The sequence below is a fragment of the Paramisgurnus dabryanus genome, chromosome 3 (assembly GCF_030506205.2).
Source record: "Paramisgurnus dabryanus chromosome 3, PD_genome_1.1, whole genome shotgun sequence".
Taxonomy (NCBI): domain Eukaryota; kingdom Metazoa; phylum Chordata; class Actinopteri; order Cypriniformes; family Cobitidae; genus Paramisgurnus; species Paramisgurnus dabryanus.
Window position 1 is genome coordinate 18,852,742 of NC_133339.1, and position 21,912 is coordinate 18,874,653.

General features: G+C 37.8%; 1 protein-coding gene across 1 annotated transcript in view; it reads left to right on the forward strand.

Annotated features, from left to right (window-relative positions):
- Positions 1-21,912, forward strand: part of smurf2 (SMAD specific E3 ubiquitin protein ligase 2) — a 72,537-nt gene that overhangs the window by 45,270 nt on the left and 5,355 nt on the right. The window contains exons 6-17 of the mRNA XM_065252870.2: positions 842-926; positions 5,394-5,477; positions 6,227-6,429; positions 9,084-9,168; positions 12,074-12,232; positions 12,324-12,368; positions 15,596-15,794; positions 17,369-17,472; positions 19,498-19,612; positions 19,742-19,920; positions 20,354-20,491; positions 20,577-20,697. Of these exons, the coding sequence (XP_065108942.1) occupies positions 842-926; positions 5,394-5,477; positions 6,227-6,429; positions 9,084-9,168; positions 12,074-12,232; positions 12,324-12,368; positions 15,596-15,794; positions 17,369-17,472; positions 19,498-19,612; positions 19,742-19,920; positions 20,354-20,491; positions 20,577-20,697 (1,517 nt within the window). The remainder of the gene's footprint in view (positions 1-841; positions 927-5,393; positions 5,478-6,226; positions 6,430-9,083; positions 9,169-12,073; positions 12,233-12,323; positions 12,369-15,595; positions 15,795-17,368; positions 17,473-19,497; positions 19,613-19,741; positions 19,921-20,353; positions 20,492-20,576; positions 20,698-21,912) is intronic.

Consider the following 21,912-nt stretch of genomic DNA (forward strand, 5'->3'; position numbering starts at 1 on the left):
TATATACTCGCATACAGAAAAATTAACGACAAAATTTTGTCGCTTCGCCACACAACTAGTGCTGCGCTGTTTGGCACAAACATGCAAAAACTGCCATAAAAATAATGCGAAACAGTTTCATGGCAAGTACGAAATATTTCTGTACTCGTATCACCCACCATTGGCAGGTGTGGTATGAACCCTGCTTGCGAGAAATTTCGTGAGCTCCATCCTCCTCTCCGCTCATCTGTGCTGTGAGTCACACCGGAGAGCTTCAAAGCTTTTCATTAATGATGGTTAAACCCACACGTTTACCTTTGACGCCCTGAAAACATCCCTCACACGGGAGCCGACGAGGAAAAACACACTCAATCGTTTTGATTTATCCATTCCGCTTTGATAGTCCACTGCGATTTTCCTTTTCATACATCTGAGCTCTCAAAAAGGCACATTGTTGTGAGAGAGCTGGAAATGAGGGCCGGTGATGTCATTGCATCCTGGGTCACACGTCCAATGGACACAAACAACAGAAATCTCTGATGTGTTACATTTTTCGTCACTTAGTTATGTTGATTGATGTGTGTTTGTTGTCCCAGTCTCACAGCCGCTTGCTCATATACTTTGCTTAATTCCATTACGTTCATTTCCACGTGTTGCACAGTTGTTGGGGAAAGGTGTGATAATCCTGTTATAATGAGACAGGATTGGAAAAAATATACAGTAAACTGACTATGGACAAACTCCTATCTAAGGTCGAATAAACCGTACACTTTGTGTTTCGAACCTACAGCCTCTATACAGATGGGACCCTTCTTACATATCTTTATTTCTTTGTTTTATTTTTTTGTGTTTGGGTAAACAGTTAGTCTTCAGTCCAGAGACAGAATAGGCAGTGGCGGTCCAGTCGTAGACTGCAGTCGTCTATTCGACAATGATTTGCCGGATGGGTAAGTAAAAATGATTTAATTGCAATTGATAACAAAATTTGTACACTTCAGTACAAAAGTCTCAACCTCGGTTAAGGTGGAATTTTTTCTTTAGTTTGAGGTTTAGCCGAATGGCAGATGTTGTTGTTTTTACTTTTGTGTGCACATAAATTAAACAATATTTAGTATGGTATAACATAAAAAAAAACATAAAATGCAAAGCGTTCAAAAAACATTGTTGCTCCTCTATGCCCAGCCTTTCGATTTTTACAAAGCTCATCATTCTGAAAAGCGCTGTGTGATCTGATTGGCCAGCTATCCAGTACATTGTGATTGGCCAAATACTTCAAGAGTGTGACGGAAATCAAAGCCAAAGAGAAAACAGAGTTGCGCCACTGGAAGTCCAAAAGCTCAGTCATCATGTGATTCATGGAGACTTCAGTTAGTTCCTGGAAGATCATAGTGACCGATTGAAATACATTGAGTTAGAGGCAAAGAGCTGCGATTTTTCTTAATTTATAGTCAAGAAACGCATTGATTTACAACATTTATATATATCACAATATGTGTAAGTAGTTTTTTTATGTTGTTCTATTAACAATGTTTTCTGACAAATAAAATTCACTAATATGGGAAGACACCCCTACTCCAATAGAATCTGGACCTTCTTTTGATAGACCCGGCCCACACATACACAATCCAGGCAACGATGTCGGTTAGTAGATACGACCCTTACTGCTGATTGGCTACAAGTGTGTTTTGGTACTTTGCTCGACTCTTTTTTCCAAAGTGTTTTTCAAAAATCAAAACCCCCGCCTTTAATATAAACCTAATGGGGAATGCCATCTTCATCACTTTTAATTATTATTATTATTATTATTAATCCCTGAACGTATTAATATATGCATTTTATTAATACAAGTTATTTAGGGGTGTCCTCGACTAAGGATTTACATATTCGAATCAGAATTTTCGAATCTTTCCATAGTCGACCGATAGTCGAATCATCTATGTTTGTGTGCATGGGTTGGGAGGGGGCCAGACCAGGTACAAATTGGTAACTTTTATTTTCTTTCACAAGCAGCACACATAAACAACTTTCTGATAAAGTGACCAAAACTGTCTTTCAAGTAATAAACGAAGACAAAACTGACGATGCATTTATATATATATTTTTTAAGGTAAAATGTAAGGCAACATTTGTTTAATTATTCCTCATAACATTTTAAAGCCACGATCTACAGAACATCACACAAAAATACATTTTGATAACTAAACCTAAAAAAATAACAAAGGTGATCCTGCCTTGGAAACTCCGGCTACAATAAAGTGTTTTTATTTAATTTGGAGATAGCGCGTCAAAGCAGTCATGACCAAAAAAACCCGACAAATGAGAAATGACAAATAATTTGTGATTGTGACTGTAAATGATAAAAACTAATCTTTATATACAATTCATTAAACCTTCATTTATAACAAGAAAAACACTGAAATTAATGATTTTATAGACACTACGCGTTATTATTTAGCACAGAAATACCTGCTTGCTTGCTTTGACTTTGATCATCTCTGTATTAACTTTAGATACAGAAAGACCGGATGATATTATTTATCATCCATCTCTTTGCTATAATTTGAAAGTGAACACCGACTGACCATAATATTAAATCACAAGAAAGACATTCGTGTCAGGCAGAAATAGGTTCGGTGCAGATACTAGTTTCTGTTTCATCACCGAAATAAAAAAAACGGCTTACCTGTTTTGTAGTTTAACTTTAAGATAGACAATATAACCACTCTGTTTTAAATACAATTTAAAAACTTATACTCGTCGAAAAACATCCGTTTTTTAATGTTTAGTTTGATGAACTCCTAAATATGAGACGCAGAGCACCTAACCCGTTCGGCTAAATTACATGCGCAAGCATGGCCAGCACGCAATAGCGCAACATCGATACAAAAAGCTATCCAAAATTTACAGACTTAAATTAGATCGGAATTTACGTTTATAATAAATACAATTTTTTAAATAAAATAAGGTCAGAAGTAACAAAGTGCAGAACAAATATGCAAAATGCCTCAAGTGCACGGAAACAAAACACAAGCCAAATAGTTAAATCAGATAACCCAAAGTGATTTATAAATAAAATAAAATATAGAAATTATTAAAAGAACGAAAGTCATAGTTTAATTTGCCAGCTTTGTCTTTTAAATGTAGAAACAAAGAGGCAAGGCTTTATTAACATAGAAACCTCTTATGCACGTGTAGCCCGGTCACAGGGGTTGTTGGATTTATTAACGCATTTTAAAAATATTTATTGAAAGCTGCTACTTCACATATTATTTGCAGCATTATCATAATATGCAGTATATTAATATATTGTGAGAAAGATGTTATATGTGAAATCAGATAATGTGTGCACCCATACGGCCAAAATTGAATGATCCTCATTTCATAACACATCTGCGACGATTCGACTATGAGATTGGTAGTCGAATCAGGCTTCTCCTATCAATGCATCGAATCTTCGACTATTCGGGGTCACCCCTAAAGTTATTATTACATACATTTTTTGCATTTAATTTATTTAACCAATTACAGTGCTAAAAACTCCACCGAAATGTTTATGCATAAATATGCACTATGTACCTCCATCGCGTTTAATAGCATGCATCTCTAATAACACAATAATTAATAAATCTGCATTAAGAAAATAAAATTTACCATTACCTCCAGCGGTTTTTTTTTTTTTAAGTTGCCAGCCAGCGCCAGCATTTTCATGATTTTCACAAAAGTTTAATGCCTTCCAGAAAATGTTCTTCTTTAAACAAGCTCTGCTTTCAAACAAAAACTGGGTAGCTTTCTTCAAAATCACCCAATTTTGAGCAAAAGGCTGAGATAATTCCATTTTTGTGAAGGACTTTTGATAAAGATCAGATGCAGAGCGATCTTTAAAACATACATGGAGTTCTTTCTCTTTCACGTGAGGCGCTACTTCCGGGTTGTATAAGTTGCGGAAGTGGTGGACAATAGCGGTATGGCGGAAAGACGGAAATTCTCGTCATTGGCAGAGAAGCGGTTCTCTTAATTGACGAGTTATCTCGTCAACGACGGGGAAAGAGTTAAAAGGCTTTTCTTGATTTGTGTTGCTAACGTTATCCTCAGACTGTCATATCCTGACCCGTTTTGTACTAACATCCCCTCAATTTATTAATTTAATGAGAAACAATCCACTACAAACACATTGATGCACAAAGAGATTTGGTTGACATGTATTGCTAACATACAATCTTATTTTTTGAACGCCTTAAGTCTTAAAACTTCACATTCAGTCTTTTTGCTGCAGCTCTACAGCTGACAGTAACTCCTGGAAACTCTTGAGAGGCTTCATGATCCTCCATTGCTGTAAAAAAAACTCTTCCATTTGAGTCAACAGAGTTGACGCGACTCTCCTTCTAGAGTGCTTTGACGGAAATGTTAAGCACCTTACCAAATTTTGATTATCATGACATGGGAGCGGCAACAATACTACAGCCAGAATACATTTGGGCGATGTTATGCAAATCTTTCTAAACAGTGATGTAGATATGTGGGGGCGTGTTTGAATGAGGCAATTTAAAAAGGCGTGAATAAGCCTTCAGTTTTACAAAGCATATCTCTTTGGGTTTGAGACTTTAATCTTTGCCACTTTACGGCTCTTCTAGATTCACGAATGGCTTTTAACACTCCCAAAGACATGAAATCAAGGAAACCCTCTGATAATAATAAATTTAGTTTGTATTAAACTAAAATTGTTCAAAGACATTCTCTGAAAATACGTTTTAATAACAAATACAATTTAGCAAATTTATATCGTTTTAAGGATTTTTAATTTATTTATAAGAGACATAAAACATTTTTTGGCAGCGCAGTGCAATTTTTAGTACGGTAGTTAAGGCCGTTTACACTATGGGCCATATGAATAACTACAAGGATAGCTTTATACTAATGAATATAGAAAACCTGCATATTACTTTACATTTGCAAAGAAACAAAAAGAAAAACAGACATCCGTGACAGTGTCATGTTTTTGGGTACGTACAATTTTTCAAATGAGAGCAGTTCGGGGAAGCCATCACTCTGAGGGAGTTGTTATCTTTTTAAGACAAATTTAATTCGTATTTCTGTGCGAGTCAGTATCGGTTTCAAAGCACACTGGACATTAGAGCCAAGCAACATTCACGAATTCGATCACCGCCAGGGACCGTTTGGCAGGATGTTTTATCATTCATCAGCTAGAAAGAAATCGCCCTGAAAGTGATCCCAACGATATCGCTGCTCTTTATTTTTATCATGGGCATATTTTATACGAGGTGCTCTTAAGTTTTTTAAAAACTTCATTTTTATAGTCAACATAGTGTGAACGAATCGAACAAGTTTTTATGAGACGCTTGTGTTTGTCCGTGCATGTTCGTCTGTATGAATGTCTCTTTGTATTTCGTCTGCAGCTGGGAGGAGAGAAGAACCGCATCTGGCCGGATTCAGTATCTGAATCATATCACACGCAGCACCCAATGGGAGAGACCTACCAGGTGGGCTTACATTTCCTTTGTTGTCATCCCAGTTTTTGGTTTTTCTGTGCAATATTTTATGCATGATATGACTTCAGAGGTCAGGACTGGTTAAATTGCTATACGGCCCACGTTCATCTATGCCATATGGTGAAGCATGATTCCCCGCTAAAGAAAACATATTTCCATGTCTACATAGTTCAGCTATTCTAAACTTTGCTCCGCTGTAGCCAACGCCGGGTATATTGCTCACCATGACCTCTGTACTAGCGAGTGCCCAGCCATTGAAACTATTTCAAAGGTAATATTGCTTCCAGAGGCAATTTTGAACCTCTGAATTGTTGAAACAGAGTAGCATGGAAGAAACAGAGGACAGATGATACACGTGCGCTACGTGACTCAGCGCTGTGTTCCTGAGCACTTCTCAGCTAAGCTGTTCGATGTTTCCACTTTACAATAGTTGAGCACGGCGGCTGGAACGGGTACATTTCATTGCCTTGTCTGGGTGGTTGAATTGTATATAGATGTCATGCTGGAAGTCACTTAACTCTGCCACTAGCGTGTGTCTGCAGAGATTGCATGGCTGTGAGATCATTGCATTACGCTTTAACAATAACAAAACGGTAACAATGAGTTTTCTCTCAGGGATATTCGGGGACGACCACCTTGGAGCAATTTTGTGTTAAGTATAGGAATTAAGTAGAGTAGAGCCTGGATCCAACAGTAAGGGTCACATATAAATGACAAAGCATGCCTTATCTTTCACCCAGGCCTGCTTCAGAGTATTCCAGCCCCGGCAGACCGCTCAGCTGCCTGGTGGATGAGAACACACCCATCATGACGCCCAATGGGGCGGCCGGTGTACCTACCGACGACCCGCGAGTACAGGAGAGAAAAGTTCGATCTCAGAGACACAGAAACTACATGAGCAGAACTCACCTGCACACACCGCCGGACCTGCCCGAAGGATACGGTTTGTCAAAAATCATTTCTTTCACAAATATAAGCCAGTTTGCATGAGCCAACAATACATGTCTGACATTGTAAAGTTCACACAGGTGCACACAAACATACACACTGCTGTGGAAAATGTAATTTTTTTGCCGGAACAGAAGTAATTACAATGTCTCTCGGGCTCTGTAGAAAAGGAGCTAGTCAGACATATCGCCGACGTGCCGTCAGCACCAGCTGCAGGGTCAGACACGTGACCTGGAAATCCCTCGGTCTGTCTGTGTGTGTATCTGAGAAAGAGAGAGTCAGAGTCCGTAGAGAGATTTAGAGGTCAGAGGTTAGACACAGGTTAAATAGAGCTGTGTGTGCTATTTTTCTGTTGATGTTGCACATTACTGAATGTGGGTATGTAGACACGGGATACAGGTCAAGAACTAATTTACTAATTATTCTGTAATGTTACATTTATCAGACTTGACCCATCTCTTGCGTCATAAAAATTCTACGTAAACAAAGTCAAATAATAGACTTTACACTTCGTGATCGCAAAGGCATAATTACATAATTTTACTCTTTCCCCGCCAGCGTTTAAAAAAAAAGTTGCCAGCGGCAGCATTTTTCATGATTTTCACAAAAGTTTAATGCCTTCCAGAAAACTTTCTTTTTTAAATATATAAACATACAATATACATATAAAACACAAAATTTTGAGCAAAAAGCTGAGATAATTCCATTTTTGTGAAGGATTTTTGATAAAGATCAGATGCAGAGCGATATTTAAAACATACACGGAGTTCTTTCTCTTTAACATGAGGCGTTACTTCCAGGTTGTATAAGTTGTGGAAGTGGGCAAACCTGGTGGATAATAGCGGTATTGCGGAATGCTGGTAATTCTCGTCATTGGCAGGGAAGCGTTTTCTCTTAATTGACGCGTTAACTCGTCAATGGCGGGGAAATAGTTAAAGTCCTCATGAAATCAAAATTTGGTGTTTAGTATGAATGTTAGCCTTAGATAGATATCTATAAACTAGTGCGCTTTAACATTAAAAAAATTCTCATCTATAAGATACAAGCATTTAAAACGTACAATGTCTTACTTCCACCAGTACAAATCAACGATTTTTCATCACCAATCATTCTGCATTTCAGCTTCTCTTTAGATTACATGCTGTGAGTTTAACTAAAAACTACAGAGAGCTGCAGGTATAATATATATTTGTAGGCAAAACCTACAAAGATACCAAGTTAGCACTAGCGCGTTAGCATTTTAGCACTTCCAGTTTTTTCGTCTCAAAGTTAGTGGGTTTTTTCAGTTAGGTTTTGGTTAAACTCCTTAAAGGAAAACACCACCGTTTTTCAATATTTTACTTTGTTCTTACCTCAACTTAGACAAATTAATACATACCTCTCTTTTTTCAATGCCTGCACTTAATCTTTGTACAGCGCGTCGTTAATGTGTTAGCATTTAGCCTAGCCCCATTCATTCCTTAGGATCCAAAAAGGGATTTATTTAGAAGCCACCAAACACTTCCATGTTTTCCGTATTTAAAGACTGTTACATGAGTAGTTACACGAGTAAGTATGGTGGCACAAAATAAAACGTGGCGATTTTTTAAGCAGATAAAAAATGAGAACTATATTGTATGGCAGAAAAGCACTTCGTTTGCAGCACTTCGACCTATCGCACAGTAACATCATCCCTCCTGACTTTTTATCCACTTAAAAAATCGGCACGTTTTATTTTTTGCCACCATACCTCATCGTGTAACAGTCTTTAAATACGGAAAACATGGAAGTGTTTGGTGGCTTCTAAATATATATCTGTTTGGATCCTAAGGAATGAATGGGGCTAGGCTAAATGCTAACACATTCACAACGCGCTGTACAAAGAGTAAGTGCACGCATTGAAAAAATATTGGTATGTATTAATTTGTCTAAGTTGAGGTAAGAACATAGAAAAATATTGAAAAACTGTGGTGTTTTCCTTTAAATCTTGGGTCAAAAGGATGATTGCTACATGGGACTACAGACATTATTGGGAACTTTAGACATCATAACACATAGTATTTCAAAAACAAAGCAAGATAGGCACAATTCTCAAAAACAAATTCATCTACAGCATATTTTCTTATGAGCGAACATGTGTCATTAAACCTTGAAAGAGTTATCGTAAGCTTAGTAGTTGTGATGTTGGTGTCATGCGTTCAAGGTGTCATTTTCATATAACCTAGTAAATGTAATAAGAGTTTAAAATGTATAAAAGTTGCGTTAATTTGTAAATATTATCTTGATGGAAAAAAACGTGTTAGTATTATAAACATTTGTTAACGATAACCCAAAAGCCTGAAGAAAAATCAGCAAACAGGACTTATTGATTGATGTGGTATTTGCAATTTGATTGTGATGTCATATTAACCTAAATAAATGATCACCCAAGATTAGATTATTAAATCAGTTCTGGCACATGGTGATAGTTTTGTGCTGTTGATTTATTGCCTTGTTCAGAGATGTCAAGGATTTGAAAAGCATGTGTAAATCAAAGTGAAAGTAAAATAATGAAAGTTTAAATGTGAAGGTAAACCAAACACAGAGACTCACAAACATCGACTGCATTTGTCGATTTTTTTTAATCCTTTGGTTAATGTCTAATGGCTCCCCCTGGTGTTTTTTCCACAGAGCAACGGACCACACAGCAAGGCCAAGTGTATTTTCTGCACACACAGACGGGTGTCAGCACATGGCATGATCCTAGAGTGCCCAGGTACCTCCCTCATCTCCATATATTTATATTTACAGTATGACATATTCTGTGCTTCTAGTCTGACTGTGGTACATGTTGGGTGTGCCTGAAAATATTTACTTTTTTAACTAAAAAGGAAAGGTAAACAGAGTTCACTCCATTGAAGATGCAGGTGTGCAGTGTTGCAGAAAGTGTGGAAGATTGTATATTTTGATTTTATTCACATTTTTACATTCATTCATTTAACAGACACTTAAGGCGCTTTACCATTGCATAGTATCCCACGGGTCAGGTCGGGTGAGCTCACTTCACTTCGGTTAGCTTTTCCATCGAGTTTAGTAACACTTCGGAGTGGGAGGGATTATAGGCATGTCGTTATATTTGCTCTGCCTACTGCTGTGACATCATACAAGTGAGAGCGTTGTTGGAATGCTATACATTTCCATACATTCATTTTTATCTCAGTCCGCCACAAAATCAAAATTGACCACCACAAATAAATGTTTGCACATTGTGTTTATCACTACCTCTGTCTCACATGACAGTTTCTGTACAAACACTCCACTGAGCCTTATTTAAGTTGCATAAATTCGACACAAACCGCAAGTCTGTAAAACACTGGTATGTGGATGTTTCCTGATTCTTAACCTGTGGATGTTTTTCACCACTAAAAGGGTCACATTTTAGTATCAGCTCAGCTTGCTTGGAACCCCTACTGAGGTGGTCCTAAAAAAAGTATCAGGTACTACGTACCGTACCCAGTGGAAAGCCCCCAAATGTAAGCTGACCCGACGCAAACCGTGGGGTACTATGCAATGGAAAAGTGCCATGTTTCAAAGTACCTTGCAACATTTTGCCTTACTATAGCAATACTTCAGCCAAATATCAAAATTACTCCATGATGTACTCACTCTCAAGCAATCTGCGATACATATGTCATCATTTTTCAGACGAGCACATTTGGAGTTATTTTAGTAAATGTCCTTGCTTTTCCAAGCTTATAATGGCAGAAAACAGGGATCAGGGAACAATGTCTGACTTTAACCCCTAAAAAAGTGCACATGTCCACATGAAATCCACAGGGGTCTCCAATGGGCTAATAAAAGTCTTCTGAGGGTAATCGATGAAAAGTTTTTAAACTATAATAACTAGCTTCTGGTAACGACGAGTCACTGTGCAAAGTACCTATGCCAACAAACGCTCACTATCCTAGTCCAAGATGGCGCTGTTATTGGAAGCTAGTTATTATCGTTTATAAAAGTTTGAAATCTGGATATTTTTTGTACAAAATTGCATCAACGCAGAACACCTTTATTAACCCCTTGTAGCCATGTGGATTACCAGTGTGAAGGATGAATGCACTTTTTGGGTGTTTAAAGTCAGACGTTGTTCCCTGATCCCTGTTTTCTACCATGATAAAGCTTGGAAGAGCAAAGACATTTACTGAAATAACTCCAAATGTGTTTTTCTGCGAGGTGAACAGCATTGAAAAATGAGAGTGGGCTGTTCGACGTTATTGTTTTTTCATCATTCACACTGAGCAGTTTTTGCAGCTCTGCACATTTTTCGTTATGTTACTTTGATGTTTTTTGGCAAGGGCCTGAAAGCATCAAATGTGAAGTTTGTTTAGTCTGTCTTCTCTTTTTGTTTTTATTTATTCACGCTTTATTGGTTTTGTTACATATATGTTTATGTTTAAGCACTTAAGTACTATTCAGACGGGATTAGTTTTACATAAGGAGGTGGGGTAAATTTTTATCCGAGCTTCTCTGTGATTTAAGTCCCGTCCGAATGCTCAATGTCAGTAATCATTACGCCGATTTTTACCTTCTGTAAAAAGGTCCAGAGAAATTACCTGAGGTAATACTAATCCAGTGCGAATAGACCAGTAAATATACACGTAAATTTTGTCATTTCCTGTTTTTTTTCCCCTCATATATCATCTATTAGCTGACGGCAGTAAGTGTACAAACTCGAATGGCATCTAAATATCACAGTGGTTAAACGCATACACGGGGGCGCGCATCATCTACGCTGAGCGTAGCGGCGTCTGGTCGTAGTTTCAGATGGTGCAACACGCGTAAATTATTTGGTTATTTGCGCATCATTAAACATGAGTCTTTAAAAACAAATATTTTTAGCGTGAATTTTTTTTTTTTTTGAAGTGGGGATTGGGGGTGCGCCAACCCGGTTGGGACATAGAAGGGGGTGCGCAGGAAAAAAGTTTGGGAACCCCTGCATTAGAGAAACAACCCCTTTTTGGGGTTACAATGTTTCCAGCTGTGCTGAAAACGCATTCTAATGGTGTACTGGTAGCGCAGATTGATACTTTTTTGCAACTTTGAGTGACCAAGAAACATGGCCGTATCTCAATCCGAAGGCTGCAGCCTCCGGAGGTCGCATATGCAGGCTGTATATGTCATCAAGTCTGGTTTATTTCAGTTAACTGAGTTACATTTGCAAGTCATAAGCATATTACAACAATGTATGATTAACAAAGAAAAACAGTCAACTTTATAATTGTTAATGTTATGAAATAAAACAGTCTTGATGACATATGCAGCTTACAAATTCGACCTCTGGAGGCTACAGCCTTTGGATTGAGAAACGGCCAATATCTTGCCTCATTGTTCCGCCCCCAAGCCAGCGAGCGGGTCATCACTGATATCAGTTGCCTTCCCTTGCAAATAGCGCATTAAATCCACGTCTGCTGGCCGTTTGCTTTAACACAAACCTGTAGACATCTCACTGGGCGAGATTGTACTTTAGATTTTTCATAATTTGTGACGTGCACACCACCGCGGGTCGCACTTCACCACCACGGTGGTGCGGCGGTTATTACAACCGTCCCAGCCCTATCATCACATGACTCTTGCTGCACGATAACCATTCATTGTGTGTTTTCCATCTGTGTGTCTGCATCCAGAGATCTAAGTAACGTGAACTGTGAGGAGTTGGGTCCTTTGCCTCCAGGCTGGGAGATCAGAAACACGGCCACCGGACGCGTCTACTTTGTGGACCACAACAACCGGACCACTCAGTTCACAGACCCCCGTCTCTCTGCTAACCTGCACCTGGTGCTTAAGTGAGTCACGTTCTCTGAAAGTCCACTTTGATCTCATTCAGAAAAAACTCTCAAAGTCTCATTCTGTCCTGTCTCACATTTGTTTTAACAGTCCCAGTCCGAATGGTTCCCGTAGTACGTCGGAGGCTCAGAGCAGGTAGGACATGAATGCCAAACGAGTCGTGGAAAATCCTTGGATTTGTCCATTTTTCATCCACGTGTGTTGGTTGTGTGAGCTGTTGGAATGCAATAATGGGGAAGAGATCGAGTTTCCCTTTTCCTGTTCTAACAGATCAAAGCACACGTTCCACATTCCGTCTTCCCACTTTGTGTTTCTTGCAGTAACAAGAAAGTTCGGAAGGGTACGACATGCGTGGACGGGATCTCGCATGGTATTTTGTAAATGAATCGTTGCACCTGCATATCACATTTTGACATACAAATGCGAATTGGAACCATGCCAAAATGACACGAAGCATCCACCTGTCAAGTTGGATGTTTTTACGATGATGTTTTCCAGAGATTCATCAAGCAGGGCTACAGATGGGAATTATAATGTAGATGAGACATATATAGCAGTATTTACATGCAAATATTACAATTTGATTTTAAAGGTCAGTGCAAAAATGGAAAAAGAGAGACAAAGATATAGCAGACATCATTTCGGTAAGATGTCATCCGTCAAACAAATCGACTGTCAGAGGCTGTTTAAATGTTCCAGGCTGTCTAGTTTAAATTTGGAAACGGCATCGGATCAGATGTGGATAATATCTCTCAGGACATCTGCCTTATATCACTGCGTAAAGTGATTTACCTCTCGTACCCCACCTTTGTGTCATCCGACAAATATTCTCGCTCGGCTTCTATCGGTTTATGAGCTCATGATCGGTAAATGATTTTAAATGCATGATGGGAATATTGGGTGTGTGGTTGGCATGCGTGTCTGTGTGTTTGCATGGATGTGCGTGTGTGCACGCATGAGTTGCTGTTGTCTTCTGATGGATCCTCCCTGTTGTTGCGAATCCAGGATTATAAGGGTCGCTGACGGATTACAGTCAGTGATCCAAGATCTAGAAATCATCAATGAGGGCTTATTTTACGTATAATGCACAGCTGGCTGTGAGTACTAATCTAGGGCGTTTACATTGATCCAGATTCAGACCAGATTCAGGTGTGGTCAGTGCAGGATAAGTAAAGTGAGTTTTGCGTGTTAGGAAAAATAATGGCAGAAAAGGAATATTTGAGGAATGTGGGTCACGTGTAAAGCAAGAACGAGTTTAGGGATCCATGTGACACGGATAAATGAGTATGAAGTGATACACAACAATTAAAGTTAGTGTCTATCTTTGCTTATGTGATGCTATGTTTTTCATTTATATGCATCTGGGTGATTCTCACGAAATCCAGATTTAGAAGGTGTCCAGCATCAGAGTTTTTTTTCACATATAAATTTAAGGTCTGAATTTACTATAACCATTATTTTTAGAGGATTTAAAAAATATTTTCTATAGAATTATTTACATTTTTTAGATTATCATTATCAAAAATGTATCATTACCGCAACATGATATTACATTAAATATATGCATTTACAAACTCATGTTTTGGTAATGAGAACTAAAAAGTTGTCTGGGTACTATGACAAACAAAATTGTAACTTTTATACGGAGAAAATATTTCCTATAGAATTATTTAAGTTTTTTAGATTATCATGATCAAAAATGATCATTACCGCAACATGATATTACATTTAAATATATGCATTTACAAACTCAAGTTTCAGTAATAAGAAATAAAAAGTAGTGCTAGGTACTATGACAAACAAAATTTTAACTTTTATCTGGAGAAAAAAAATAAGAACTGCTTACCTGGCAGCCATCTTGAGTGTCACAGTCAATTATGTCCCTTCCATCTATTTTTTTTTTAAATGTTAGTTCCTTGAGGGCTTAAACAATGATTGAAAATTGTTGCGGAGGATGAGAAAATTGGTCTTGGACACATTTATATTCCTTATTATTGTCTCTGCATTTACCAATGATCACCAAATACCACATGTTTCTTTACTGTAAATGTTTATAATATAACTTGCACTGAAGCTTTTTATTTTTTTGATTTTTTAATTATAAATATTTCCATGTCAAAAAACCCAAATCCAGTCATGGACACGTTGCGGTAATGAAAATTGTCCCCTTAATTGTGGAAAAAACTAAAAAATTGGTTTGTATAATGTCATTTGAAGTCATGTGCAAAATAGTATATAAAATTATGTTGTAACTGTGCTTCTTATTTTGATAGCATTTACTTTTTTATCAAACTGTTTCATGACATCTATATAAGTTTTCATCACAGTTGAAACAAAAACAACATTGAAAGTCAGGAAATGTTATATTCTTTTTGTCCAAGTCATGGAAAATCTGGGATTTTTAGCGCTTTAAATTTAAGTTTGCATTAATCCGCTTGTTAGGTTTTGATGTAAGGAATGCCGTTTCCGGTTCCAAGGCATTTTTTATTCATTTCACGCATTTAACATTTTTTACATTTTTTATTAACGGTGTACTCTAAATTATCATGTCATGAAAATTCAGCTTTTTAGTCTGTGAAATTCATGGAAAGTCAAGGAATTTGACATTTGGCTTAAAGTGGAAACCCTGAATAATATTTTGAACCTGGTAGTGTTTGTGTAGATTAATGATTTAGTAATTGCCTGCACACAAGCGACGCAGACACACATTCATCCTGTACAGGATGTGGTACAGTTGTGTGGTTGAGCTTAGATGGATGAGGCTCGGATCCTTAGGATTGCAGTCCAGACTACACACACGTACACACACACACAACAGATACAACATATGACTTCTGGACATCAAAATGATTCAATGTTTGACTGATGTGTTCAATTGATAAAAATTGTGTTATCATTTACTCACTCTCATGTTGTTACAACCCTGTATAAATGTCATTGTTCTGCTGAACACAAAGGAAGATATTTGTAATAATGAAGCACTAAACGGAAGCACCATTGACCTCCATAATAGAAAAAAACTGCTATGGAAGTCAATGGTGCTCAAAAACGGTTTGGTTACAAACATTGCTCAAAATATATTTTTTTGTGTTCAGCAGAATCTAAAAATATTTTTTATATTATACATGTGTTAACATGATCGTTTAATTTTAGGATTATTTCTGTCTCATAACATTGATTTGTACTGTATTATACAAATACATTTGGATATAGTAGCCACACTTATTTGAATCAGCAACTTAGCCATCAAAGGGACGGCAACAGTGTGATGCTTGTTTGTGTATGTGTGTGCGTGCATGTGCATGCACCTGCTGAAGGATAGACGTCTCTTTAAATTCTCCTCTTGCTCTCTGTCTGCACAGTCGTCCCGGGCAGCTGAAGGAGCAGGCGCAGTCTGTGGTGTCGCCTGGCAACCTCCCAGAGGATCCCGAATGTCTCACGGTGCCCAAGTATAAACGAGACCTGGTACAGAAACTGAAGATCCTCAGACAGGAACTGTCCCAGCAACAGCCTCAGGCTGGACACTGCCGTATCGAGGTCTCGCGAGAGGAGATCTTTGAGGTGAGATCCTCTCCAAACATCATAGATATGTACACTAGATGTCCCCTTGGCTACGGCAGTTCAGTGGACCGAATCCGTCAACTAGAGCCGGGGAGCCCTGCATCAGCATCATTATAGGCAATGGTGTAACGGAAATAAAATCACCATAAATCGTCACGAATGCGATTTTCTTGGTTTTCTTTTGGTTCGTTTCAACAGTCAGACATGTATTTAGCATTGAGTCCAGAAAAAAATTAAAGTTTTGATATTATGAAAATCTACTTGTTCTAACTATAATGCATAGTGCTAGTAGGCCTAACATCCGTACGCAGCACACAAGTCCGGCATCGTCCATGAATTCGAAGTACAGGTGGAGATAGCAGCTTTACCTAGATATTTCCTATGACAAGACCCCTGTTCCAAGATGGCGGTGGCGTTTAACGCAGCACAGCTTAGAATTAAATCTTATACAAATTTGTAGACTTGGACATTGATAAAAACTAGTTCAAAGCAATAAATGCATGTTATTTCACTAAACAAGCACAAAGCTTAATGATATCTTTATGCGTTAACAATTTATAGTATTGCATTATTATACAGAGTAATATTTACCTCTATATTTTAACAAAGCATTCAAATAAACTAAATAGTTTTTTATACTGTGATTTCTGTGAACATTTTAAAGTGATACTGTTGGATTTTTCATTGATTCATTAAAACAGCGAATGAGTAAACCACATGAATTAAACCTACCAACTCGATCCTGAGAAAAAGTCAAAGGTGCTTTGGATAAAAACTATAGTAGTCAAATCAAAGTGTATTAACATAATGTGTCACAATTATATGACTCGCAAATGCATTGCAAATACATCACTAATGTTCAATGCATTACATATTACAAAACAGCTTTAACTACAATCATGTTGAATGATACTCATCTATTCACGAATAGAAAAAGTCTATTAAATGCATGTTAACCGCAATAGCGTGCAGAGATCACACATGTGATTCGCACTGCATGTGTGTGTCTGAGCCTCATTTCGGCCTCTTGTTTGTTAAAAAACATTCGCCGCCTCCTTCTTTGCTCAGCTTGAAGCAATTTTTGGCGTGTGTGTCTGTATCTGTTTCGGGGTGTTTGTGGGCGTTGAGCTGGATGCACATTGACATTTTTGGATGCCACATTCCAACATGCTGCATTTTCTTCCCATGGACAAGCCTGACTTTAACCCCATTTAATGAACATTTTTTGTGGCTTTTATGTGCATTTATAAAATCCATTTTTTTCCTCTTCCAGGTAAACGCACCAGAAGTGTTTTTGTCCAATCAAATCATCTGAATGCTAGAATCAGAATGCACTTCCCCCCTAATACTATCTGCCACCCACTAGCAGCAAGTAACAAATTAGTTTAATGCTATAACAAACTAAAGCCAAGAGAAAATAAAGACAATGAGACATGAAGGAAGTTACCGTAGGTTAAATAAGCTTTGTGCATTAGCTTAAGTTTGTAATGGTTCTCCTCAAATCGTAATCCATCGATATTTTGGATGCCAGTGTCAGTTTTATTCACATTGTTTTTGGCATTTTGTGTCTTCAGGAATCATACCGGCAGGTGATGAAGATGAGGCCGAAGGACTTGTGGAAGAGGTTGATGGTGAAGTTTAGAGGAGAAGAAGGTCTTGATTATGGAGGAGTCGCCAGGTATGACTTTGACGTCAAGCACAAGCTCTGAAACTTAAAATTTACCCTAGTTTTCTTAAATCACACACATTATTTACTCATCCTCATGTTGATTTTACCCTGTATGAGTTTCTTTATACAAAATATAAGAAGATATTTTGATAAACGATGACGGTACCCATTGACTTCCATAGTAGGCAAAACAAATACTATGGAAGTCAATAGGCTTCATGCCCAGCTGCACTACTTCCTGAACTTCAGCCAGCTCCTTGTTTCCTGTCTGCCATTATTGGACAAACTGATTAATTCAGGTGTGCTTGACCTCAGTAGTCACAACAACAATAATCAGACACACCTGGATTAATCAGTTTGTCCAAAAATGGCTGACAGGAAACAAGGAGCTGGCTGAAGTTCAGGAAGTAGGGCAGCTGGGCATAAAGCCTATTGGAACCGTCAAATGTGTGCTTACCATCATTTATCAAAATATATTTTTTGTATTAAACTGAATAAAGAAACTCATAGAGGTTTAAAACATCATAAGGATGAGTAAATGATGACACTTTTGGAAATCAACACTCAGAAAAGTAAATAGTGTTGGAAATGCCGTTTCAAGTTGATGTTAAAGCTTGTGTGTCCATCTAGTGGTAAAAATAGTGTATAACTCTTTAAAAGAGTGCTCTGTTTGGTCTCTCACACAAGAATTTATGTAACCAGCTTAACCAATTCAAATCATTGTACTGGTATTGCACGTTAAAGACTGTGTTGATTTATTAGGATTTATGCTTCATTTTCACCTAGTTCGAGGTTCACCTTTTTACACCTTTTGTGAATTAGGCTTTAAAGGAAAACACCACAGTTTTTCAATATTTTACAATGTTCTTACCTCAACATAGACGAATTAATACATGTATATCTTTTTTTAATGCATGCACTTAATCTTTGGACAGCGCGTTGTGAATGTGTTAGCATTTAGCCTAGCCCCATTCATTCCTTAGGATCCAAACAGGGATGAATTTAGAAGCCACCAAACACTTCCATGTTTTGACAAAGACTGTTACATGAGTAGTTACACGAGTAAGTATGGTGTCACTTCCACCTCGCATGCACAAACATCATCAACTCATCCTCATGTTCATTACTGCGCGCTGAGGTCGAAGTGCTGCAAGCTAAGTGCTCTTCCGCCATACAATATAGTTCTAATTTTTTATCTGCTTAAAAAATTGCCACATTTTATTTTGTGCCACGATACTTACTCGTGTAACTACTGTAGCAGTCTTTAAATAGGGAAAACATGGAATTGTTTCGTTGCTTTTGAATTCGTCCCTGATTGGATCCTAAGGAATGAATGGGGCTAGGCTAAATGCTAACACATTCACAACGCGCTGTACAAAGATTAAGTGCACGCATTGAAAAATATATGTATGTATTAATTAGTCTAAGTTGAGGTAAGAACATAGTAAAATATAAAAAAACTGTGGTGTTTTCCTTTAAAGGAGAAGTGGTGTTAAGACTTTTTTGTAGTGATGCACAGATACCGATACTGGTATCGGGTATCGGCCTCGATACCACATTTTCTAAAGTACTCGTTAAAAGTCCCCCGATACTTGGAATCGATACCACGGTCTGAGAAATGTCTATGTTTGAGCGGCGTGTAAGGGGTTATTGCCTCTTGTGTTGTCCAAAGAGGCAGAGTTTACAACAAACTGGAAAACTAGTCCTTTGTTTTTTTGTTAAATTATATGACTAAAGCTGGTACCTGTAAATTTAAATCATGTTTTTTTATTAAGTACTCTGTATCGTTATCGGCAAGTTCTGAAATGCAATTACTCGTACTCGTATTCCAAAAAGGTGGTATCGGGGCATCCCTACTTTTTTGTATTTCTTATAGTTAACATTAATGCATCCTTTTACCCAAAGATATAATTTATGTGTGTTTGGTGGGATTGAACCCACCACCTTGACGTTGCATCATCTGCCGGTTGAACAACATAAACAATAACAACAGGTACACATTGTCAGTCATTTGCACCAATGCGTGTGTTTTAGGGAGTGGCTGTACTTGCTGTCGCACGAGATGTTAAATCCTTACTATGGGCTGTTCCAGTATTCAAGAGATGACATTTACACGCTACAGATCAACCCAGACTCGGCCGTCAATCCGGTTAGTCAACCTTCTCACCCCGTTATTCCGATGACCTGCCAAAGCTGCTGAATCATGAGCCTTGTCAGCCAAATAATCCAAATATACAAATATATGCTTTTTTAAACAATTCCTTTGTTTTTCTTCCAGGAACACTTATCGTATTTCCACTTTGTGGGGCGGATCATGGGAATGGCTGTTTTTCATGGGCATTACATCGACGGAGGCTTTACTCTACCCTTCTACAAGCAGTTGCTAGGGAAACCCATCACTCTTGATGATATGGAGTCAGTGGACCCGGACCTTCACAACAGCCTCGTCTGGATCCTGTCAGTGTGCTTTATATACCTGTACCCCAAACTCTGTTTGTACACTACTACAATTCATAGTATTGTGTAATATATTTATACTATTAATAATATTTGTAATAAAATTATATATATATATATATATATATATATATATATATATATATATATATATATATATTTATTTATTTATTTATTTATTTATTTATTTTGTATTAATTATTAAATTAATTTATATTTATGTATTAGGTATAGTTATATATTCATAAAACTAGTTAGTCTGTCTATTTTATTATTGAAATAATACAAAAGTTAATTTAGTAAGAACATAACTAAAAGTTATAACATAATAAAGAGAAAAACACATTTATAATTATACAATAAAAAAATGTGTTCAAAATGGTTTGTATGATTCATTTTTAGTCATTGTATCTTTGGTAATTTATGTTTTTAGTGATAATGACATCACGGGGGTGCTGGATCACACGTTTTGTGTCGAACACAATGCCTATGGAGAGATCATTCAGCATGAACTGAAACCCAATGGCAAAAGCATACCTGTAACCCAGGACACAAAGAAGGAATATGTCAGGTGAGCGTGCCATACATCTCAAACTGTTTCCTGGCTTTCACATGGGATCTAGATGTCAATGGGTGTCTTTTCTCTTGTTGTGTAGGTTGTACGTGAACTGGCGGTTCCTGAGAGGCATTGAAGCTCAGTTTTTGGCCCTCCAGAAAGGATTTAATGAAGTCATCCCTCAACATCTTCTCAAGTCTTTTGATGAGAAAGAGTTAGAGGTATGACCACATCTAACAACTTGTGAGATATAAGAAAAGGAGTCCTGCTATCTTAATCAAAACGGGTTTACTCCTTAAAGGAACACTCCACTTTTTTAATAGTATGCTCATTGTCCAGCTCCCCTAGAATTAAACATTTTATTCTTACGGTTTTGGAATTCATTCAGCTGATCTCCAGGTCTGGCCGTACCGCTTTTAGCATAGCTTAGCATAATCCATTGAATCTGATTAGACCATTAGCATCACGCTAAAAAATAACCAAAGAGTTTTGATATTTTTCCTATTTAAAACTTGACTCTTCTGTAGTTACATTGTGTGCTAAGAAAATTTAACATAAAATGAAAAGTTGCGATTTTCTAGGCAGATATATAGAAACTATACTCTCATTCTGGTGTTATAATCAAGGACTTTGCAGCCGTACCATGGCTGTTGGAGTGGCAATGATATTACAGAGCGCCCAAAAATAGTCCCCTGCTATTGAAAGTTACCAAGGGGGCTACTTTCAGGCGCTAGGGCTGCACGATTAATCGTTTTTAAACCGAAATCGCGATTCGGATGGGTGCGATTTTCGAATCGCAAAAACTGCGATTATTTCGATTCAGAACTATCAAATATAACAATCATCTATTACGCAGTTTTTGACCGTTCGCTTCATGCGCATTTTACGTTTGATGCAGTTTAAACCAATAGAGGGCATTAACACTGAGGCGCTGACTGAACGTCAGATAACGCCATTGTGCGAGCAGCAGTTCAACTCCCCAACAAAGTGTACGGCCATATGATTTCCGCGATGCGGAAAACACGGACAGAATCACGAAATGCATACAAATGGAATTAACTGCACAACGCGGAATGTCATGGAAGTTGGCAGATTTTGGATTCAGTCATTTTTAAAACCCATTATAACTCATTAACCGGCAAATGAAAGGACAGAAATGCGCGAAAACATTTCCCTTTTGTGTAATGTTGGACTTGAAGAAAGGTGTATATACGTCCGTTTCTCGTCATGCATCGCAAACAATGACAAGCGCCTCATCAGACTATAAGCAGGTTTCATTAAAGCCCGGGACACAGCAGACGAAAGAGGTACAGTATACTTTCTTGCACGCGCACATCCGCACCGCTTTGAAAGTATATTTACAAGCACGAGGGTTCATGAAGCGCGCACACACCAAGTAGTCAACACACGCGTGATCACTAAACTTAAGTTTCTTT